Raw genomic sequence first — 24,893 nt, 5'->3', positions numbered from 1 at the left:
AGTGGTTGCTTGTGGACTGAGGAGATATACCGGTACCGGCTGGCGTGGAGCCCACCCCGGAGGCCTGCAGAGATGAGGTGAGTGAGGCGGGGGCCGCTCGCTGTGTCTGGTTCGGGCGGGCCTGCGCGGCGGGGCCTAGGCCACCTTGGGTGGCTGTCCTCGTGGGGCCTGGGCTTGGCGGCGCGGGCAGGCTGGAGGGGTACACAGCCTGATCGTCTGTTACTGGCGTGGGGGCGCTGACGGGTGGGCCTTGGGAGACGCCTGGCACTCACAGTTTTTTGTTAGTCTGTGCTGTAGCATGCTAGGGTTGCCCGAGAGCCTGCTGGTGCCGCCGCCCAGGGCTGGGGGTTAGCGCTGGACCCTGCAAGCTGTGTCGCTGGAGGGTGCGAGGCAGGCGAGCTGCCGGGCTTGGCACCCGGTCTATAGATTGGATGCCGATACTGCGACGGCAAGACATCCCCAGGGCACAGGTGCTGCAGCAGGCTACTGGACCATATCGGATCTCGTGCTGAGCTGCGGACAGGAGAGTGCGTGGCTCTGAGGCGGAGTTGACGCAGCGTTCTATGGCGTTGCTCCTGGACTGAATTGACGCTGAAGCTGGGTAGAAGCGTTGGGATGATCACTAACTGTGCGATTTGCATTGCTGGAGCTGGCATGTAGATTGGTGGCGCGTGGCTCAGCCACTGGAGTTGTGCACAAAGAGGCCTAGTTGTATCAGTTTAATCGAACGAGTGTAAAATCCACCTGAGAAGACCCATAATCCAATCCAGCACCTGGATCTGGCAGCGGGGCTCCAAATTCAAGCAGAGTTGGCGCGGAAGAAGTAGCAAGCGGTTGGTGACTGTGCGGTCCCTAGAAAGCACCGATACCATGGGAAAACCAGACCCCAAACAGCCAAAACTTCCGTTTGAAAGTAAGCGCAACACACGTAAACTATGACAGCCTGCTGCGACGCAGGGTACCTCAGAAACAGCAGAGGGTCCGGAGGACGACATGAGATCTATACTACTGCAGCTACGCTCCGGCTTGAAAACCATTGACATTAAGATCGATGCACAAATGAAAAAGGTGGATGCACATGAAAACAGGCTCGATGTTCTTGAAAACATGACACACAGGATTCTCAGGCTGAATCACGGGCACAGACACTGCATATGGAGAAAGTGCTTGAAGTGATAAAGGCGAAGAATGAAGACTTTGAAGTGCGTTCCCGCCGGAGCAACCTTCGTATAATTGGCCTGCTGGAGTCGACAGTAATATCGAAAATGGAGCCTTTCATTGACAACCTTTTGCGCAAATTGTTTGGTCCAGTGTTGTCCATGGTCATGATAAAGGAGATAGCGCACAGATCTCTTGGTTCCCGGCCCAAACCGAGAGCGCCGCCGCGCCCGATCATTGCACGCCTTTTAAATTATGCGGACAGAGCTGCTATATTACGTGAGGCCAGAGCCAAGAGTCCCATTAATCACAAAGGAAATAATTGGTCCTTCTTTCCAGATTACACTCCGGCGGTGCAGGTGGCCCATAGAGAATTTGTGCCAGCGAAAAAAATTCTGCCTCTGTTCCATATGCAATGCTAGACCCTGCTAAATTAAGAATAACGCATGACGGATAATCACACTTCGTTACGGACTCCAAGTCAATCTTGAAGTTCACGAAACACATTTGTCCAAATAGACCTCGTCAAGGTGGCTCAAAAAGTGCGTAGAGATCGTTGGATCCAGAGGATGGGGATCAATAACTGATGCTACTTCCAACGTATGGGGCTGGTGGCCACTATTGCTCTTTATTGAGATATGTTTAGCACAGGTTCAGCTATGATGCCGATATAGTATTGCTGTGAACTGAATAATGTTATAATGTTGTTGTTTGCCGGGAACTCCCATTGTGGTTCTTGTTCGTGCTAACATGGTGCGGCTGTGCGACCCGACGCAGCCTGGCCACCCTGCTGCTAGGTGGGCGTTTGCCGCCGTTCCTTCCCCCCCAGCGGGTGATCCCCCAATGGATAGACCTTCTCCAGGATGATTGGGTAAATGGTAGGGAGGGAAGAGGGGATACAGTCTCGACCTAATTAGAAGTTTGGAGTGGGAGGGGATGGGCAGATGGGTTGATTTTGATTGTTGGGTTTTTTTCTATTAACTTATTAGCAATGTCTGCACGGGGGTATTGTGGTTACTGTAGGACTAGATTCCGTACTACTGCTGCAAAATTTGTTGTATGTTGTGTTAATAATCCTTGTCAGCTGAAAGATGCTAGAAAGGGTCAGGGGTGAGTGCTACAGGTTAACTTAGAACATTAGAGGGCTGAACTCCCGAATTCTTTTCTTCTAGTATTAGCTTATTTGAAGCGCCATTGCACGCACATTGCATTATTACAGGAAACACATTTGACCAAATCTACGGAACGTAATATTGCACTTAAATGGGCCGGGTTTAGGTTGGCCTCCTCATACTCCTCCTACGCTAGAGGGGTACTTATTTTGGTCAGAAGAGGAGTTGCGTTGACACCATTGCGTACATATATAGACGAAGAGGGGTGCTGTGCAATGGTGCAGGGTAAATTGGGGAACTCAATCGTCACTATAGTAAACATCTAAGCCGGAGTGCTTTCTGAGGCTGTATACTAAATTAAGAGAATGGCCCGAGACTACCATTATATGGAGGAGGGGGCGGGGGGGGGGGGGGGGGGGCGGGGGAAGAGACCTCAATACATATTTGGACCCCGACTTCGATAAATGTAACCCACAGACAAATCGCACCCCTCGTGTGGCTCAAAGTGTTCATAATGCCATATTGGAATTTGGATTGGTCGATGTCTGGAGCAGCGGTCGATAATCTCCCGCGCACCTTGTCCAATCCTCACCTTGTAATGGTGGATATCATGATCCCAAAGGCAATGCATTGGCTTTTCACGTGGCGGTTGCAATCAGAGGCATTATTAGACCCCATATACGACGCTGCTGTCCGCACGGCCATAGAAAACTATTTTGAACTTAGGGCACGGTGGACAGTGCCTCTACATTATGGGAGGCCTTTAGGTGACTAGTAGGGGAGTGTGCAGAAGTACAACTGCTGGTATACTGAAGGACCTTAGAGCCCAACTTGCCAAAATAGCTTCAAACTTTAGAACGCAACTACACCGCTGCCCCAACAGCCGACACCCTATCCCGTATACACGACTTAATTTTGGAATATGACACTCTTGCAGAATCCAAGATACGTTATATTTCGCGCAGACATACTGCATGTAAATATGGAGAGGGGGCAGGCTGGGCCGCAACCTAGCTAACAAAATCCGAAATTGCGCAGAACAACGGCACATAGATAAGATAACAGACTCTCAAGGGGGGGGGGGGGTGGAGGGGGAACACTATAACCCGCTGGAAATAACTGATCAATTCTGTGAATTTTATGCTAACCTCTTATACCTCCAGGGGTGGAGCGGTTTCTCCTGAGATGGAGGAATATATGTAGCCTGTGCTTGGTTATCGGATGCTCACAGGGAATATTGGAGTCAGCCAAAAGATGCGGAGGACATAAAAGCGGCAATCAATGCCCTACCAATCGCAAAAGTGCCTGGGCCTGATGGCCTCACCACTGAATTTAAAAAAACCTATGCAGATTTACTCACTCCCTATTTGTTAGAGGTGTATGCCGAGGCGCACGAATCTGGAATTCTGCCCCCATCGCTTCGCCAGGCGCTGATTATAACGCTGCATAAAAAGGATAACCCCCACCAGGACCTATGTGACTCATACAGGCCATTATCATTGATTAATATAGATGCGAAAATTCTCGCGAAAATCCTTGCTATTAAAATCCAGCCCCTGATGCCATGCCTGGTCCTGCCAGACCAATCGTGTTTTATACCGGAGCGTTCCACATAGCACAACTTGCGGACTATATTTCCAATGCTCCACGTTCTGGAACCAAGCTTATTCGCGGCAGCGGTGATGCTGGACGCGGCTAAAGCCTTTGATTCTATCGAGTGGAAGTATATGTTTTATATCTTACAGCGCATGGGACTTCCACCAATTTTCACAAAATGGATTATGTTATTGTATGCCGACCCATCGGCACATGTACGAGTGGGAGGACTGACGTCGGAACCATCCTCCATTGAGCGTGGCACCCGACAGGGCTGCCCTCTGTCACCACTGCTATTTGCTATTGCAATCGAGCCCTTGGCATGTGTGATACAGCAAAGACATAGGGAAACAGCATTAAACTTTAATTATCACCCTGTCGCCATATCTTTATATGCAGATGACATGGTGTTATTTGTCCGGAAACCCTCTACCCATTTGTCGCAGCTGTTGCGAGAATGTGTCAGATTTGGTTTGATGTCTGGGCAAGCTGTAAATTGGGATAAGTCCATCATTATTTCTCTGACGGAATCTACGACCCAGCCAGCTATGGAATATCCACTAGTCTGGACTGCGGATCCGGTCAAATACATTGGGGTCTGGAACCACCGCAACCCAGACGTGAATATACGCGATAACAACGGGCGGGCTTGCAGCACTTTAGATCAGCAAGTCGACAAATGGATAGCTATGCCGCTGTCCCTGGCGGACTGTATTGCACTCACAAAAATGGTAGTACTGCCGTGCTTTCTCTATCGGTTTTCTAATATCCCACTCACTTTGACGAAGGGGTTCTTTGATACTCTACGTACGACTCTGCTCCAGCTGATGTGTGTGTGTTTGGGGGGGGGGGGGGGGGGGGGGGGGGGGGTTACGGGGGGGTTAGCAGCCTAGAGTGAGCTGGACTGTCCTTACACAAGACTACGACAAGGGGGGTTTCAGTGCACTGGACCTGCATGTTTACAAGCACAGTGTGTATATTTCTGGGTCAGACCACACGCATTCACCCCACATGTTGCGGTGGAGGAAGGGGATGCCTCCCCATCCCTCTACACAGTATGCTCACTCATACGAAGCGTGGAGTCCCGAAAACAGACAAATACAATAGATACCGCGGTAGCTGCTTGGCAAGCGATAGGGAAATTGGCCAACAAGTTACCCATTTATGCCCCAGCAATGCACATGGAGCCCCACGCTGCATTGTCAGTGACTCACGAGGCAGGGGCGATGAGTCTATTAAGGGAGTCAGGCATACAGTTGATGCAAGATCTGTATCCAGAAGAAACGTTTCACACCACAGAAACCCTGAAATATATTAGCAACCCTACACTGTTTCAATTCGCGTTTCACAGACTTCGACATGCAATCAGATCACACTACGGCACCTACTCCCTCGAGCCCACCACACTACACTCTTTACAACTGAGCTAACCACCCCCAGTAATAAAAAAAACTGATCACTAAACTGTATAGGGCAATTCATGACGAGAGACTTGACGGCCCCAGACAGAAGCCTGGAGAGATGGAATGGCAAACTGATCCCCTCGATATCCATGCCATATTGGGAACATATATGTGGCCTGACGGGTAAACTCACTCCGAATGGAAATTTACGTATTATACATTTCAAGTATATACACCAGGTGTACTATACGCCAGTGAGGTTACACCGCTACGGGCTGCGCGACTAGCAGGTGCGGTCAACTTGAAGCAGACTTCCAGCACCATGCGTGGGAATGTAGAAAGGTGGCCTGCTATTGGAGTGCTGTGGTGTGGGATATAGCAGAAATGTCGGGGTTGGAGATACAATGCACCCCCTTAGTATGCTTATTGTGTTGTGTTCCACATGTAAAAGGGGCAATAGGCCTATTTATACACTTGGCGTTGTTGATGGCTAAACGCAGGTTAGCCATTACATGGGGAGGTAAACGATCACCAAAAATTGAGCACTGGATTAAAGATCTTGTTTATTGCAGTGACAATCTAGAATTACATGCAGAGGAACATCAAGGCCAAAGGACATATGGGAGCCACTGCGAACATTTTTACACCAAAAGGCACTGGCGGACGCACAGGGCGAAGTGAGATAGTTGTGACATAATCATATCATCTGGCATAATGAAAATGCAGCGTATCTGCAGAGGCAGCAAAGTACCTATATCTCCCAGGTTGTCTGAATAATCATAATTGATTAATGTTCTGATTTTTGTTTGTTATTATTTGTTTTTTTTCTTCCTTTTGATTAGGTGGGTAATGAGCAAGGCCACCTTGCATGGTGGTATTGTAGAGTATTATTTTTTTTTTTTAATGCAATAAAATAAAAAAATAAAAATATATACAGATTGCAACAGTTTGGATTGCAATTATAAATTTACTTTGATTTGATTAAAGTAGTGTTACTGATAAGGCAATACTTTTCAGAATACAGTACATATACTTTGAATTGTATTTTCAGTAACATTACAGAAAAGTTACTTTTGGATTACTTTGCTTACTCAGAGTAAGCCTGGATACTACTCTGGGACATTTCCTGTAAATAGGTAAGTAAAATCGTTTTGGTTAAATAGTACAAATGTAAAGAATTTCTTTAGGTTTTCAAACTCCACACTTAGAAACTTTTCCAAGAAAAACAGTCAATGTCATCCTGCGTAGGAAAATAGTGTTATCGGTTTTGAGGCAAGTATTTGGTAGTGGGAGTTTAGGTTCTAGGGATAGACTCAGGGGTCCCCCAGGGTCAAGGATGCACTCTGGTTACACCCTCAGCGGCACTAGGGCGGCTGGGGGCAGAGTGCTGAGGTCCAATGTTATCCAATGGGGGATAGTGGGGACAAGTTGCTGAGAGCAGCAAGTGGCCTGTGGAAGCTCACAAAGGCGGCAAGCCTTTGAAGCTTCCCCTTCGTGAACCCTGCTCATCCTGGGGAAGGAGGAGGCTTGGCACCTCGTCTCAGGATGTGCATTGTTTCAAGCCCCAGAGAACAGCAGGCTCTCGACCCAGGCGTCCAGAAACATGTCTGGTGGTGGCAGCTGAAAGCAGCCACTCAGCCTGGACACTTGTGGTAGGTTAGTTTTTAGGGGGCATCTCTAAGATGCCATGTGTGTGCATTTTTCATTAAATCCCACACTGGCATCAGTGTGGGTTTAATGTGCTGAGGAGTTTGATACCAAACTTTCTCAGTTTTCAGTGCACCCATTATGGTGTTGTGGAGTTCGTAATGACAAACTCCCAGCACCATATACTCTTAATGGCAGTACTGCACTTACAATGTCTAAGTATGGCCTTAGACACCGCAGGGGTACAGGGCTCATGCATGCACCTGTACCATCACCACTGGTATAGTGCACCCAGCCAGAGGGGTGACTGATCTATGCCAGGGCAGTGGGTTGTAGGCATCGCACATAGAGATGTGTGCCATGTCGACTCTTCACTTTGTTCTGCAACAAAACACGCAGCCTGCAAAAGCAGTGCGAGAGTGTAAGGGTACAGGACCCCTAAGGGTGGCACAATAAGTGCTGCAGCCCTTAGAGACCTTCTCTGGTCACTGTGCCCTGGGTACCTGTGGTACCATTTACCAGGGGCTGACCTGTGGCCAGAAAAGCCAATTGAGTTTAGGCTTCAATGCAGCTTTAGGGAAAGAACATAGGCCATGGGTACCTGATTAGCAGGAGCCCAGGGCACACTCGGTCAAAGCACATCAGCAATTCAGCAAAAAGTAGGGGCAACCATGCAGAAAGAGGGCACTTTCTCACACCTTTTCATGGTCTCAGACAGGGACTCCGCATGCCAACGCATTGGTATCAACTTAGCCTTCTGGGCACGGTTTCTTATCCAGTGTGTAGCAGAATGTTATACAGAGAACATTCCTTCTAGAGACCTACCATCTTTACACTGCCTTGGCTTTCCTTGACCCAGAAAATCGAGCAAAGAGGATTGGGAACCAGATGCTCTTCGGTGTGATCTGGACTATTTCAACAAGCTGAAAGGGGGGGGGGGGGGGGGGGGGGTATTTCAACAAACCCGGCAAAATCGGACTCATCCACACAGATCCAGGACAAAAGTGAAAACATTGGGATCATAGCCTCTATTCCAGGGGTAAAGGCATGAAACCGTACTGTATCCAGAGCAGTTCTGATCAACTGGAGCAATTGCAAAGAGTCACATGTGACTTTGGTGTATTGATATGAACCCCAATGAGGTTAGGTTTCTAATTATGTGGAGGTGGTTGATGACAGCCTGGGGCAAGCCTGCCTTCAGCAGTCAGCCGTCGAGATGAGGAAACCTCTGAAGATGCACTGGGAACTCTTCCAAAACTTTCGTGAACATCAGAGGAGCACTGTTTAAGCCAAAGGAGAACAATGTACACTGAAAATGCTTCTTGCCCACTATGAACTTCATGTAGCACCTGCAGACCTGTAGGACAAAGACATAGAATTGGCACATCCTGCAGGTCCAATGCCACCATCCGATCTCTGGGGTCTACGGCAGACCAGATATGTGCTAGCGCGAGCTTACTGAATTTGTCCTTTCGCAGAAAGGCTTTGAAAGGGAAAAGTTCTAAAATAGGACCTGGGACTCTGTCCTTCGGCACAAGGAAGTAGCAGGAGTAACACCAGTACCAACTGCTAAGACCGGAACACTCTCTATGGCCCCTTTGGCCAAAAGGGCCTAAACTTCTATTGCAAGACAGACAGGTTGTCGTCCACCAGCAACTCTGTTGATGGTGGAAGGTGCAGGGGATGAGAAATGGAAACCAGTGCAGCCCCAATGTACAGTTTGGAAGACACAGCAAAGACAAATAATGTAGTTTTGTGTCTGCGGATGCTAGAGGCACGGGTGACTGAGCTGCACATTGTTGGTGATGGCCTGGACGTTGTCTGTGTGCTGAGACCACAGCCACGAAATGGGTGAAAGGCCTTCTGCATTGGCAGGAGTCTGGCAGAGGTGAAACTGAAACCCCTACCATATTCACAAATGTGGTGAAATTTGCTAATGGGGGCGGAGAGAGACAAATGTGATTTGGCCCTGCGCTCTTTAAAACATTGTATGGCTGAATCTGCCTTGTCGCCAAAAAGGTAAGTACTATCAAATGGCATTAGGGATGCTTGTACATCCCCGGAGTAGCCCATAAACCTCATCCAGGCGTGGCTTTACACTGGTACCCGTCTCATGACCAAAGCAGTTGGTTGTGTTCAAGCACAAAAGGATTACAATTTTCACTGCATCATGGCCATCCTGGATAACGTGAGTAAAGGATGCCTGAAAGTAATCCAGAACTACTGGTAAAACGTGTGCCACTGTGTCCCAAAATCGCATTGGAGTAGTGGCCTAGAAGACAGTTGGCATACACTGATCTCAGAGCCAGCCTACGATTGCCAAAGGTTTGCTTTGACTAATGATCAGATGGGTTGGTAGGGGAAGGCGTTTGGATTTACCTTAATGGTAGACGCCTGCACCGCCAAGCTCTGGCCTAGGATGTTGCATAAGAAAAGCTGGGTATACTGGCGGTGAGCAACTAGATGATTAACCAATGGTCATGAACACGGTTTTGCCCAAATGCCCCAAGGGGTATCAATGAGGGCCTCAATAAATAGTGATAGGATTGTGTTTCGGATTTGTACGGTGCATGGCTGCTCGAGATGAGGCGTCTGAGCGCAAGGAAAAAGTCTTCAATATTTGGTTGCAGAGAGAAGAAGCTATTAAAACAGCTAAGTTTACAATCGCTTTCAAAAGACTGCTTCAGGTGGAATCTGGTGAAAATGAAGCTGAAGACTTTTCCAGAGTTTAGAGTGCCAGATATCTGAAAGAGACTCCCTCCTTTTCTGGGTCACTTTATTTTGTTCAAGAAACTGCATTTTTCTCTGTTGATGCAATGAGGACTTATGGCAACGGTCATCGGTTTGGGGATTGGATTATGCAAATAGCATTAACCATGGCCTCTCAAACTGCGATATTGCAAGATTACAACTGCTTCAGAAAGCAGCCGCAATGGCGGAAATAATCAAGACCCCTCAAAGATAACACACCTCTTGAAACTACTACACTGGTTACTAGTGAAGCAGTGAATTTAATTTCAATTTAGCTGCTTAGTTTAAGGCTTTGCATGGGATGGCCCCAGATTTCTTGACCAATCTCCTGGTGAGATATGCTTAGAAGAGGGAACGACACTCGTCTACATCTAATCTCCTGGTGGTGACATGATTTGCAATCAAGAGTTGGAGGTCGCAGGTTTTCAGTGGTAGCCTAGACAGCATGGAACTCCCTCCCACTGAAAATTCGATCCCTTACTAAAATAAAAACCTTCAGGACTTCTTTAACAAAGACCTGGATCTTTATAGGAAAGCATTTGATTTGAACTCTTAAGGTGAGCCTCACGCTCTAGTATATGAATCCCTCTCTCAAGGTTAACGCCACAATACCCTCGGGTGAACAAGTGCTTTGTAAATATCAGATAGCAGAACATTTAAATCAGTGACCTATGGAGAGAGCAACAAAACATCATAATGCTGCTAGGCCTACCCAACAATTGAATTTGGGTTGGGATGGCTCCTTCTTTCCAAGTTACCGGGCCCAAACATGAAAGGCTTGGCTAAGAATAATACACGGTAGACCACATTATTAGTGACATGACCGATGTCGTTTTTTTGTCAACAGTCATCTACTAAATATATTGCAACAGTAGATATTAATAAAAAACATACCTATAATTGTAGCTGCTATATTCAAAGTCGATCAACATCAGTCTTTGTTTCGGCGAATTTTCCCGACCATCAAGGAGTAAAATATTACCTGAAAGAAGTAAGCAGGATAAACAAAAGTTACAAAGGAGGGTTGAACATAAAACCAACATGCTTGTTTGAGGATGTTAAGGTGTCTGATACATTTTAGAAAAGGAAACATTACCTTCCTGTTGATGATTTGGGACTCTCAAGTCCTCTATCTCCTTAACAAGTTTGGAATCATCTGTGGTTACAGACAGCACCAAAAATATCTTGCAAAGTAGAAAGCTCCCCTTTTAAAAATCCTCAATGGCACCACTGTGCATCTCATTTAGGCCCTCCATGAAATGAAAAAGGCAGGTCTGAACCTCTTGGTTTCTTTTTTGGGACCTGCTTTGAATAAGATTTAAAATTCCTGTATCAAGTAGTCCAAATTGATGGGCTCAGCCCACTCCAGTAAAATCTGGTGAGAGGAACCAAACACTGATTTTTGTGCCCATTTTGCACACTATCTAGCACCCATCTGTTACTCACTCTGCAAACTATCTAGCACTCATTTGTCCTTTGTTACCCTCTGCCATGTGATGAGATAGTCCTACCAGATGTCTTGCAGATTGCCTCTGATTCAAGATGGTTTTAGGTGCTAGAATGACTTATCTGGTTCTTTAAGCGGTCAAATGCAACAGAGGTCATAAAGACACTGGGGACGGTTTACCTATTTATCAGCATTAGATCCAATGAGAGAAGACCCAGTGACTAGTAGAGCCGCAATATTTTGCTGAGCTTGTGATGATGAATAACCGAGACCGATGCAGTATGTGTTCTACACAGTGAATTAAGTGGTCTGACATGCCACCTGCTCAACTGGTTAAATAGCTAGGTACAGAATAGAATAGCCATTCTTGGCTGGTGTCAGGTGTGTGACGTGAGACCTGCGAGGGATGTCAAATGGGGGTGCAAACTACATCTGCAATCAAATAACTGGGTCATCATCAAGGCATAGTAAAAGTGGTGTTTGCACAAGTCACTGGAAGTAAAAAGATTAATAAGCAACAGTCCAACCTGCTTTGCTAAAACTGACTGCAACTAGTCAACATTAGCTTTGCGGAGTTTTCCCCCCCTCATTTCATTTATTGAAAGTGCTGCCAGATTGTAAGGAATATTTTCCTTTGAATAATTAGTCTTGCAATGTCTGCCGCCATGCTGGGCTAATGAAGCAGCATTTGCTTCAACTGCACATTAGTGGGACAGTTACTCTTCCCCACGCCTGTCCGTGATCTCCTTTCTCTAGCCGCCACAAGCTAAAGTTGTCAGCTATGTGACAATTAATACTGGCCTACCTCTATCCTAAACTCTTAAATCTCTCCTCTGCTCCCTGGACATCCAGGTAAAGGGCAGAGAGCTAACGATAAGAGCAGAGCTGTCAAGGACATCCTTCCTATTAAAGCCTGGGCTAAAAACAATGACTGTCTACATATCCCCTTATTTGATGTCCTCTTGTAACTTTCATGTTTTTTCTACAAGTAGAGTTAACAAGTTACATTCACCAAGCCTAAAGCACCCACTTCCATGCGTTGCTAATGTGCAGCTCTTGGCTAGACTCAACAGTTTCCCGGTGCCGATTTCTACTGGCTGTTTAAGCTTCGGAGTGGAACCTTTCCCCCCAAACATGCTACGGCTGGTTGTATAATAGCCATTCCTATGAATATGCTCCTAGGCAGATCACCAGAGCATGGCGTACTATGAGTAGAATACCCTTTTATTTGGGCTTCTCCTGAAGCTGTTGCACAATCTCTAAAAATGACAAAATTAAATGCAGATTGGAGCATCTTGAAAATGCTGCTAGAACAGCCATGATCAGGAGTTTGGGAGTATCCTCATTATCAGAAAATTTAAACACTTCAGGTTCGTCTGAGGCAATTGTGGAAGGCACCTTTTCCAATCTCTTTAATTTCTATGCGTTTCCTTTTTAATTATATTTCTTATATGGATATCAGTTACCAGATGCTACAGTTTGCGTACTGTTGAGGTCTTTAAATCACTGGGCTGCCTACCAGAAATGCAGTGTGCAAAACATCAGGATTGTGCAGGATTAAACGCAGATATGGGCAATTCACAGTGGAAGCTAATTCTTTACTTGCGTGGTTTCATGTAAATGGGAAGATTAACCTACTCACAGGCCTATTTAGTAACCAAAATGTCCATAAAGTTGTCAACACATTCTGGTTAAATAACAGTGAAGTGGCTTGCCACATTTAACTGCACCAAATGACAATCTCCACTCCAGATTTACAAAGTCTAAAACTATTGTTTATATTACAAAACAAATTAGAAAAACAAGTCCCTAATAGGTATCTCACATATGAAGTCCCCACCAACATGTGTTTGAAGTGATCAACCAGCCCTTTCCCATTTAACTATACGAGTCTTACACATCTTGTTTTGTCTACAAGACTTATTTTATTGAGTATTATTCCTGGTATCCTGCAGACCCTTATCTTGCCTGCACCACGGTACTTCTTGAATCGTACCACAAACATTGGGAGGTGCAGTTTGTGATTGAACTAGTGCTTTAAAGTCTACAAATGTGTTCAGAGGGCGAGGCAGCCAGAGATTTTGTACAATTTGCAAAGGATAAAGAGGAGTATGGCTGCGAAATCTGTGCGTGAGTATACCAACCAAAACATAGGCCATAAACTATTTTCTGAAGTTCCTGGATGACGTGTTCTTTACGGCCAAACTATCTGAACTGACTATATATGTAGGGCTCCCGGTTTTATGAAATTTATTTTTAACATTTCCGTCTATATTTATTTTTTGGCCATCTTATTGGTATTTTTTCATATTTATTTTTATGTTTTGAGACGAAAAATGGTATAGTTTCATATTTAACAAAATACTACATCTGCAGGTTAATATTAGCATTGTATGCAAAACAAATATTTAAAGGTTTTAATTAAGGTTACAAAAAAGAAAGGAAAAATACATAGCATTGCAGTGTTGAATAGCATGGTTAATAAATTACAGTTACACGTCCAAGTTACATACATATTTAGAACAGTACAACAATGGTTACAAAAGTCTGTACTACATAGGGTCAGGCTATCTGGTTATAGTCACTGAGATCCCTGCAATGGTTCAATAACCCCAGGTGTGTCCCTACTGCCTCCGGCTCCCATGGGCGAAAACCTCGGCTGTGTAGGGGTGTTGTTGATGTCCCATATTGTGTGCAGGTGGGATTGGAATGGCTGCTAGATATCTACGGGCCTAGCTGCAGGTGGCTGTAGTTGCACATTTGTGTCACTGGTGGTGTTGCAAAAAGTCATACTACGGAGTCATGCATGCAGTGTGGGGGCAAGCTTGCTACCCCAATTAATGGCCACTTCGCGTTAAGCGATGAGGAGAGCAATTGCGACAAATCTCCACTTCGATTTGGGGAGATCCTGCGTGTACCCCAGCAGTGCCATCAGGGGCACGGATATAACCTCTGTTTCAATCATGTGAGACATTGCCCCAAAGTCCGACCTCCAATAGCCCTTAATCTTAGTACAAGTCCATGTAATAGGTGCAAAATCGGCCTCTGGGAACGGCACTTCAGGCATTCATGCTGGCGAGAAGGGTCGATACGATGTATTTTGCTGGGTGTCATATACGCTCCCCACAAAACTTTAAGTGCAGTAGCTTGTACCGGTGGTTAGGGGAGACCCGGGTATTTACGTACAGCACTGACCCCACTGCGCATCTGTAAGTGGGTGACCCAGGTCGTGTTCCCAAGCCGCCCGCACCCCCCATACCGACAGGGAAGCATTGCCACTGCTGCCTTAATAACAAGGGGTGGGCGGAATTTGCGCCACACAGAGCTCCTCGAAGCGGTTAAAAATCGACACGAGCACGCAGAGTTCCGCGAACACGCGGAATTGATCGTCCTGCCCGTTTGCAATGCTTTTTTCCTGTTTGCGAGCGCTTTTTGCATGCTCGGGGGGGGGAAATATCTCGCGAACACGCATTTTGAATGTGTGAACAAGCCAGAAATTCTGCGAAGCCGTGGAATTTTTGGCAATTCCGCGTTCTCCGCGGAACGCAAAATTGCCCAAATTCCACCAGCGGAACAGAATTTACCACCCAGGCCTATTAACCCCTGTCAGTATTGGGAATTCAGGGGGTTCCAATGGATAGCTATGCATGCTCGCACGCAATGCCCTCTGGAGCCTCTGCAACACAAAGTGATCCATTATAGTGGCCTCTCTGAAGCGAGGGTCCTCCTTGCGCAAGAAAATATGACCGCTGGAGAACAGGTCGCCAAATGTTACCAGCTGAAATTCAGCCAATGTGCGCTTTACCAAGGCCTCCTGTAAAATGGGAACCCAGCCATTACCCACCAATGGCAGAGCAGATGAATATAATATGCGGGATCCAGTTAACTGTAGTAATTTATGCCATGCCCAGCTGGTTGTGGATAGTGTCTGGATATCTTGCGGGTCTCGCGGAAACCCTACCAGCAGCAGAGTGTTGAGTGGCGGTCTGTGATATGAGATCCAGACATCTGCATGATACCAGTGCCGAGCAAATCTCGTCTGTGCTACCATATAGTAAATCTGAAAGTCTGGTACCCCAAACCCACCCCTCTCGTACGGCAACATTAAAGTATCCCAACCAATGCGGGGTTGTATTTCTTATAAAAAGAGCCCGTAAACCCGTCAAGCCCTGGTGCTTTGGAGCCATCCAGAGCATCAATAGCCTCAGTGACTTAGTCCTCCGAGAAGGGCTCGGCCAAAAACTCCTGATGCAGTATAATACGTGAGCACCTCCTCTATGATTACTACACGACCAGAAATCCGCACTTCATCATGGTCTGTTAATTCCGCTATATATGTCGGCCAATGGGAATGTTGAATCAGCCTAGCTAACGTTCTTCCCTGCTTCTCGCCCTCCCTATACCGCCTAGCCACTGCCTATTAGCCAAGGTAGTGCGCCTCACCCTCTGTCGCCTCCCGAAATTCAGTCAGCAGTGCTGCATGGCGTTACAGATCAGTGGGACCTGTGGTATTTGCCTCTATACCGTCTAATTCAGCCAGCTGCGATTCTATCTGCGCAAGTGTACATCGCAAATCCCCAAGTACCCCAGCGCTTTCTGAAATACACACTGCTCTTGTATATGGCTTAAAGACTTCCCATAGTGTGGCCTTGGATTCCACTGATCCTACATTTAGCGAAAAGTACTCTGTGATCGCTTCCCCCAGTTCAGTTGTAAAAACGGCATCTCTCAGGGCCATATCAGGAAATCTCCATGAACGCTCTACCCCCCTGCTCTAGGGACCTTCAACTTTACCAACATGGGGGAGTGATCCGACAATGTGCGCGACCGGTGGCTAACTGTATCCATATTGCCACCCCCTCGGAGAGGCACCAGTAATCCAGGTGTGTCCATGTGTTATGGGGTGCAGAAAAGTGTGTGCTCCCCTCCCGCTCTGCGCAATGATATCTCCAAGCGTCCACCAGCCCAAAACTTTCCATAGTATCCAGCAACATTTGCCTTGCCCATGGCGTTGTGGCCATCATGTGTGCTGTACAATCACGCTCCAGGTCGAGGAGTAAATTGAAATCTGGATTGGGAGTCGACAATGGCGTTAGTTTCGATGAAGTTCGTGAGCTGGATGTTGACTATCTTCTCAGTGACTGCGAAGGGGAGGAGAGAGATGAGTCTGTAGTTTGAGGCCCGTCGGGTCTGCGCAGGGCTTCTTGAGGAGGGGCTTGACTTCTGCGCATTTCCAGTCGTCGGGGAATGTGCCGGTTTCGAAGGTGGAGTTGATGGGGTGTTGTAGTTCAGTGCTATGGTGGCGGCAGCTCTGTGGAAGATGTGTGGCGGTAAGAGGTCCATGGGGGCTCCTCGGTAAATGCTCTTTATGATCGTGGCAGTGTCTTCTGTAGAGACCGGGTCCAGGCGGGTATGGTAGGCTGGCGTTGCTGGAAGTAGGTGTGGCTTCGGTGTCAACTATCTGCTCGTTTAAGTTGCCGTAGAAGGATTTGATTTTGAGATGGAAGTAGGAGCAGAGTTTGTTGCAGAGGTCCTGGGAGGGCGTGACGTCTGGCTTCGCTGTGGGGTTTAGTGAATTTCTGCATGATGCTGAAGAGCTCCTTCGAGTTGCTGGAGCTGGCAAGGACCATGTCCTGGATGAAGTTCCTTTTAGTGGATCTGATGAGTTGGTGGTGCTCTGTTATGGCGTTCTTGTAGCTGGTCCATGCTTTTGCTGTTTCTCCATACTTTCGAGATGTCTGCAGATGCGTCTGGATTCTCAGAGAACAGTGGTGAACCAGGTGGCTTCTGTAGTGTGCTGTCTGTCGGAGTTCCGGAGAGGGGCGAGCTTGTCTGCGCAGTCGGTGATAAATCTGTTGAGTTTGTTGGCTACAGAGTTGACGTCGGTCGTGGCAGGAGGGTGGAGTTGAGGTGCTCTTTGGTGGCCTTGCTCCAGTTCCTGCGCTGGGGGTGTGGTGTAGGTTTGTGTGTGGTGGGTTTTGAGAAGGCGAAGTGTACACCGTGGTGGCCCGTCCAGAGGGGTTGTGTAGTGTGGCTGAAGAGGATGTCATTTCCTCCTCGAAGATGGGGTCGAGGGTGTGTCCTGCCTTGTGGGTGGGGGTAGTGACGAGCTGCTTCAGTCCGATGTTGGCGAGTTTGTCCAGGAGGGCGATGGAGTTGAGGGTCGCTGAGGTTGTCGAGGTGGAAATTCAGATCTCTGAGCAGTACATAGTCTATCGAGGCGATGGCTTGGGGCCAAATGAGGTCAGTAATTGTTGCAGCGAAAACGGTTTGCAGTCTGGGAGGTATGTAGGCGAGGGTGCCGCATAGGGTCATTCTGGATCTAGAAATGGAGGCGTTCCTTGGGGGACGGGAGTCATTCGTGCTGGAGGGAGTGAGTCAGAGGGAGTTCTTGTGTACGATGGGGAGTCCTCCTGCCAGGTGCTTGAGGCGGTCCTGCATCTGGATCTTGTATTTAGTAGGGATGTCGGGCTGAGGTGGCGTTGGTCCAGATTTCTGTGGGGAAGGAGACGTCTGGCGACAGGGTGTTGAGGTGGTCACAGATTTCTACTGCATGTTGGTGCAGGGAGTGTACGTTGAGGATGCAGCTCAGGGTTTTGGGTGTGCTTGCATCCAGAGGGTGGGCGGTGGCCGTGGGGGTCTGGAGGTGGGTGAAGGTGGGGCTACAGTGTCGGCAGGAGAACTGGGTGGTGTTCGGCATAGACAACTGGCAGCTTTTGTTCCTTCCAGGGTGGAGTGTGTGGAGGGCAGCTGAGTCGTAGCAGTGGGAGGTCGGAGGACCAGGGTCCCTGGCGCTGGCCGGGCCTAGACGGGCTTGACTTTGGAGCACCAGTAGCAGCCATCAAGTATGGAACAGTGAGGGAGTGCATTTGAGATACGGGAACCGGCAAGGGGGGGCTGGGACAGGGGCCGTGGGGGCAGCGGAAGTGGGAAACACGGCAAGAGGAGTGAAAAAAAGGCACAATAAGAGACAAACTAGACACAGAGAGCACAGATAGAGAAAAAGGTTAAAGCACGAAGCACAAAAAAAGGCAAGAGTACAAAGCACCAAAAAAAAAAGGCAAAAGTGCACAAATGGGCAGAAAAGGAAAAAGGCACAACAGACAAGGCTAGCAGAGCGGACCGGCAGAAGAGCAAGGCTCTCCCACTGGACCACCAGGTATGAGGCGCAGGCAGGAGCCTGCGGGTGGAGGAGGGCCTCGAACACCTACCTGTGACCAGAGTGGTGCTGGGGGCAGCGGCTCAATGACGAAGCTGCTTACTGTTATGTTAATGTTCTATTAACAAATTACTTGAGTGCGGTTACCTGGAGTGGTCACAGCTCTGTGCAAGCAAGCCAGAACGCACAAAACATCACTATTTGGGGAAGATCTGGGTGTTCAATACTTTCCTAAAAGTCAAATGATTACTTTCCGTGCGGAGACTCAAAGATGGGCATTCTATTCCCTGGTCAGAGATGTATGTATTGTTTAAATAACAGCGTATTGCCAATTACAAATCCAAGGTTTTTGACGGAAGAAATGGGGGATGGTCAGGCCCCAAAAGGGAAGACAACCAATTAGTACACCACATATCAGATGGATCATATAAAGCCAGAATTTCTATCTTTATGGAATTGAGCTTGAGCGCATTCACTGGCATACAAAATGCCACTGTGGACAAACATAATTTGAAGCTTTCCTTAGTATTGTTACCGAGTCATCAAGCCAAACAGCCATCTCAGTGTCATGGCATAAGTCGTAAAGAATCTACAAAAAGGCCAGGGGTGATATATATATTAGAGCTAGACTTAATGACAACCTGTGTGGAGTGCCTTAATTTATTGGGTGGAAAGCTCAATGAAAGGACAATTGTACTCCTTGATTTCTGTCAGTTAAGTAGAAGCAAGTCATTACAGTGAGCTTACACAGATGCCTGCTTGATTAAATGTAAGTCTAACAGAGGATATGGTTTTGAAGGCTCAGACAGATCTAATAAGAGCAAAGCAACTGTCACCTTTGTCCAACATCCATCTAAGCTCAGTGACAGACAAAAGTGCTGTTTCGGGGCTATGTAATGGTCTAAACGCAGACTGAACGTGGTCGAAAACATCATTTGACTATAGCTAAATCTGGTGCCTAAGCGTTATGTCAGGTTTCTCTTAAAAATATATGAATATTGTGGTTCAAAAGAAAATTGTCAATTTCAATTCTGTGCTTTGCTACGGAGATCACATTTAAGAGGGTCAGTATCTAGCCTGACATTTTTATGGCCACAACAAGGATTTAATGTAACTGGAATATGAGAATATATGCTCTTGGTTCTGTCGAGGTCAAGCAGCTCCTGAATGTGCTCCAAATTCACTGGTTTTTACACAGACCTTTTCACTAGCACTCTTACTCCTTCGAAATAAACACCTCCTACAACTAAATAAATCTAGGCAATCTGTATTCGCAAATTAGGTTAATGCACGTGCAGTACAGACTGGTAAAACTCTTGAGTAATAGCATAAAATACCTCATCTACTACAGCTAAAAACTACATATCACCCAAATCCATTACACAACAGACTTGCATGATGTGTAGACTGTTCATGAAGGTACTGCATTAAACACATACTCCTATAGTTAGCACTCATGGCCTGAAAAACAAACCAAATAAGTTTACTACACCGACCAGGCCTCCAATAATTAATTTTTCAATTGGGAGTACAGCATTAATTTGCTGTGCTGGTCTCTCAATGTGTTGAAATTACTGTATTAAGTGGGGCTCAGAAGAATTAAGCATCTCCTGCAGTAATCTGTATATCAGAAGTTCAAAGTCCAATGGGCCAACTCAGTCTTCCACCGTTCAAAGGTTGATAAAATGAGAGCCACTGAGCTGGGAAATAACAAACAACTCATTTGTCAAAAGAGAACACTCTCCTTAAAGCAACTGCATACTCTACAAATACAACTTTTGTAATCCCTACTTAATTTTCATTGTGTGATACAGCAGGGCTGTGGTAGTCAGATAGCAGGAAATAATGGACTCTGGCCTAACTGCAAAAGCAAGACTTTTCAGGTTATCCTGACATGAGTGTAGAGCTCTTACTCCTTAGGTGACATGTTTTTTAGAAGCAAATTGGTCATGTATTTCAAAATACACCCGTCACTAGTGTCAGACACCAGAGACTGTGCCTCAGTTCAGCTAAAATCCAGATTCAACTGCTACCACATGGTCAATTCCTCTCAAAGACAGATCACAGGGCCAGATGTACGACCCTTACAATTTGCGAGTCTCAGACACGGTTTGAGATTCCTAATGGGGTCGCAAATTGCATGCCTCATTAATATTAATGAGGTAGATGTAGTTTGCGATCCCATTGGGAATGGCTAGCACTCCCAGGGATGGTGGCCTGCTGGGCTCAGCAGACCACCATAACTGACTGCTTGCAGCCCGTTTTCCTAAAGGAAACAAAGAAGCATTTAAAAAATAAAAATAAAAGGTTTGTTTAATTTTTTAGGTGTAGGCAGTGGTCCATGGGACCACTGCATGCTCTTAAAGGAAAATGCTACTTGCCATTATGCATCTGTTCTTGGCATGTAGAGCTGCTGATCCGTACACTGTGCATAGATTGCCATCTGGTGTTGGGCTCGGATGCTTGCACCTTGTTGTCTTGGAAGAAGTCTTTTGTAGTCACGAGAGAGGTGACTCCTCCCTTGGACGACAGTGCGCATGGGCATCGACTCCATCCTCAGATTGTTTTTCGCCATGATGGGAAATGATGGAGTCAGTAAGAACTAGAAGAGATGTCCATGTGAATGTATCCAAGATAATACTGGAACAGATACAGGTTCCGGGGAGGTGGGTGGGCGTGTACGGATCTGCAGCTCTACATGCCAAGAACAGATGCATACTGGTAAGTAGCATTTTCCGTTCGAGGCATATGAGCTGCAGATCGTACACTGTGCATAGACTGTACAGCAGTGTCTCCCTTAGCGGTGGTCACCTGTATCCGTTGCAGTAGTTTGAAAAAGTGTTGTAAGAACAGCTTGGCCTACAGAAGCCAGTTGCTTAGCCTGCACGTCAACACAATAGTGTTTGGTGAAGGTGTGTGGTGTAGACCATGTTGCTGCTTTAGATATGTCATCTAAGGGGATATTCCCTAAGAATGCCATAGAAGCCCCTAGTTTGCGTGTTGAATGCGCTCTAGGGGTGGGGATTGTTAATGTGCGTTTAGCCTTTTGGTAGCATATTTGAATGCATTTTACTATCCACCTCGCGATCCCAGCTTTGGAGATGGGGTTACCTTTATAAGGTGGGGAGAAGGCTACAAACAGTTGTTTTGTTTTTCTAAAGGGTTTAGTTCTGTCAATGTAATAAAGTAGTGCTCTTTTGACGTCTAGTGTGTGAAGAGCTCTCTTCTACGGAGTCTGGGTTTTGAAAAAACACTGGTAACTCAACTGATTGGTTAAGATGAAAGGCAGAGATTACTTTGGGAAGGAATTTTGGATTTGTTCTGAGAGCCACTTTGTTACGGTGTATTCGTAAGAATGGTTCTTGTATGGTTAAAGCCTGGATCTCACTCTTCTGAGAGAGGTAATTGCGACAAGGAAAGCGACTTTCCATGTGAGGAACTGAAATTCACATTTATGTAGAGGTTCGAATGGGAGACCCAGGAGCCTGGTAAGAACAATATTTAAATTCCACACCGGAGAGGGTGGCAATCTGGGGGAATAATTCTTTTAAGGCCCTCCATAAAGGCTTTAATTGCAGGTACTTTAAATAGTGACAGGTGTTGTCTATTTTGTAAATAAGCAGCAAGTGCTGCTAGATGTAATCGTATGGATGAATATGCCAAATTACATCTTTGCAAGTGTAGCAAATAGCAAATGATGTCCTGGATGGAAGCATCCAGCGGATCAATAGGATTGTTACTGCAGTAGATGACAAATCTTTTCCATTTTGCAGCACGGCAAGCTCTAGTAGTAGGGCGTCTGGTTTCTTTAATGATGTTCATACATTCTGGCAGAAGGTTAAGATAACCGAACTCTAGGACTTCAGGAGCCAGATTGCTAGATTCAGTTGACCTGGATCGGGGTGCCTTATCTCTCCATGGTTCTGCACTAGCAATGTTGGGGAGAGGCGTAGTTTTTGTTGTGGAACTACTGAGAGTTCCAGCAGTGTTGTGAACCACGGTTGGCGTGCCCATGTGGGAGCCACTAGGATCATCTTGAGACTGTTGCCGGAGCTCGCGTACTACTAGGGGAATCGGTGGGCGTGGCGGAAAAGCGTATGCAAATCTGCCTGACCAGTTCATCCATATTGCTTTGCCTTGCCTTGCCTTTGGACAACGGGTGTGGAAACCTGGCGGCAGAGGTTGGAAATTTTGCATTTTTGTGTGTGGCGAACAGATCTATGTCTGGTTAACCCCACAGTTGGAAGAATGCTTGAAGAACTTGGGGATGAAGTTCCCATTCGTGTATCTGCTGTGTCTGCTGAGATCCACAATCTGATTGTGAACTCTTGGAAGGTTTTCTACAAGCAGGTATAGGTTTTGTGGAATGGCCCAGCTCCAAATGTTTTGTGCGAGCTGGAACAGCTGCAAAGAATGTGTGCCTCCTTGTTTCCGTTTTTAATACATGGTTGTCATGTTGTCCGTCCGGACTAGGACAATCTTGTGCTGTAGCTGTACTTGCAATGATTTTAATGCTAGAAATGTTGCTAGTAATTCTAGGTGATATGGTGCACTCTGTTGAGTGGTCCATTTTCCTTGAATTGTATGTTTTAGAAGTTGGGCTCCCCAACCGGTGAGTGATGAGTCTGCTGTTAGCACTATCTGTGGAACTGGTTCGAGGAACGGAAGCCCTTTAGACAGGTTTTGTGTGTTCCACCACTGCAGAGAGCGATGTGTACGGCTGTCCACCAACACCAGATCTGTAAGTTGTCCCTGAGCCTGGTTCCACTGATGTGCTAGGCATTCCTGTAAGGGGCGCATCTGAAGTCTTGCATGAGGTACGATAAAGATGCAAGAGGCCATCATTCCTATGAGTTGCATGAATACCCTTGCTGGAAGGGAGTTGAAATTTGGTGATTAGGGCTTGTATACTAGCTATCCTGGCTGGATTTGGATATGCCAGAGCTGTGGAGGTGTCTACTGTGGCCCCTAGATACTGATGAATATGAGAGGGCTGAAGATGTGACTTGGTATAGTTTACTGTGAATCCCAAGTCATGTAGCAGCTGGATTGTTTGACAAGTGGACATGGATTTGCTGTCTTCACAAAATGCCTTGCGGTGGTAGCAGCATACTTGAGAACACTCTGGGTGTGGTGGTCACCCCGAATAGAAGGACTTTGAACTGATAGTGTTGTCCGTATGAACCTTAGATACTTCCTGTGAGCAGGATGTATGGGAATGTGGAAGTAGGCATCCTTGAGATCTAATGTGGCAAGGAAGTCGCCTTGTTGCAGCAGTGGGAGGACCTGTTGGAGTGATCATATGAAAATGATCTGACTGTATATAAAGATTGAGGGGTCTGAGGTAGAGTATTGGTCTTAGGGTCCCGTCCTTCTTAGGGATTAGGAAATATAGTGGGTAAACCCCTGTTCGTTGATGCTGTAAGGGAATTGGATCCATTGCATGCTTTTGAAGCAGTGAGAGAACGTCATGTTTTAAGAGAGTGTAAGGTGTTCCGTGGACATTGGACGCTGTTTGGATGGTATGGTGGGTGGGGTTGCTGTAAGTTCCAGGCAGTAATCATACTGGATAATTTGTCTTACCCACTGGTCTGTTGTGATGGAGTCCCAGACAGGTAGGAACTGTGAAACTCTTCCCCCCCGACCGGAGTGGAATGGTCTGGAGGGAAGTCACTGTTTATTAGTGGGGTAGGGACGTGTTTTATTACCTCGGCCTCTCCCTTTGTTGTTATTTCCCCTGTATCAATGTTTGCATGGTGTTTTTTTTAGGAAGAGGAGGCGTCTGTTCCCATGTTTTTGGATGCTACTCTATAAAAGGAGCGACGAAAGGAACCACGTGCCGATGGAGACTAGAATGCTCCCATGGATTTAGCAGTCTGTCTTTTTTCATTTTCTCTAGAGTGGTGTCTACAGCCGGTCCAAAAAGTCTTTCCTGATTGAATGGCTGTTTTGAGGATGGTTGTCTGTACCTCCTGTTTAAAGCCTGAAATACGTAGCCAGTCATGTCGTCTGAGTAGCACACTAGTGTTAATGGACCTAGAGGCTGTGTCAGCTGCATCAAGGGCACACTTGACTGAGGCATTGGTTATTAATTTGCCCTCTTGAATTAAGTCATTTGCCTGGGTTTTGTACTGATCAGGTAAGTGTTGTAATAGGGTTTCTAGTCGATCATAGTGAGTCCTATCATACCTTGTTGGATATGGCTGTGGTTCAGGGAGGTCTGGGGGATCTATTGGATCATCATAATCGTCCCAATCATCCTGTGGTGTGTCCGTGTCATCACCAGGTCAGTGAAAGGGTCATTGTTGACTCCCCCCACCCCCAAATCATCATAATCATCCTGTGGTGGAAGTTGTAGAGAGACAGGCTCAGGAGGAAGAACAGGCTCAGGAGGAAGAACAGGAGAAGAGGGTCTTATAGGTGAAGTGGCACAGTCTTTTCTTTACAGGCACTGCAGTGGTGTGTCCAGCTTCCTCTTCTTGTGTGGAACAGCATCCACATGTCTTGTTTTGGGGTCTATATAGAGTTTTTTCTGCTTGCAATAGACAGGATCCGGTCGAAAAAGTTCTTCCTTTTTGGTAACCGCTTTCGGTGCCAACGTTTTCGGGTCCGAGCGGGGG

General features: G+C 46.7%; 1 protein-coding gene across 1 annotated transcript in view; it reads right to left on the bottom strand.

Annotated features, from left to right (window-relative positions):
- The window catches only part of LOC146860837 (choline kinase alpha-like), a 190,468-nt gene that overhangs the window by 75,442 nt on the left and 90,133 nt on the right, over positions 1-24,893 (bottom strand). The window contains exon 8 of the mRNA XM_085644801.1: positions 10,562-10,649. Coding sequence (XP_085500927.1) covers positions 10,562-10,649 — 88 coding nt within the window. The remainder of the gene's footprint in view (positions 1-10,561; positions 10,650-24,893) is intronic.

This window comes from Triturus cristatus, chromosome 3_1 (assembly GCF_964204655.1).
Source record: "Triturus cristatus chromosome 3_1, aTriCri1.1, whole genome shotgun sequence".
In the NCBI taxonomy this organism is placed as follows: Eukaryota; Metazoa; Chordata; class Amphibia; order Caudata; family Salamandridae; genus Triturus; species Triturus cristatus.
This window is presented reverse-complemented; position numbering and strand designations above follow the sequence as displayed.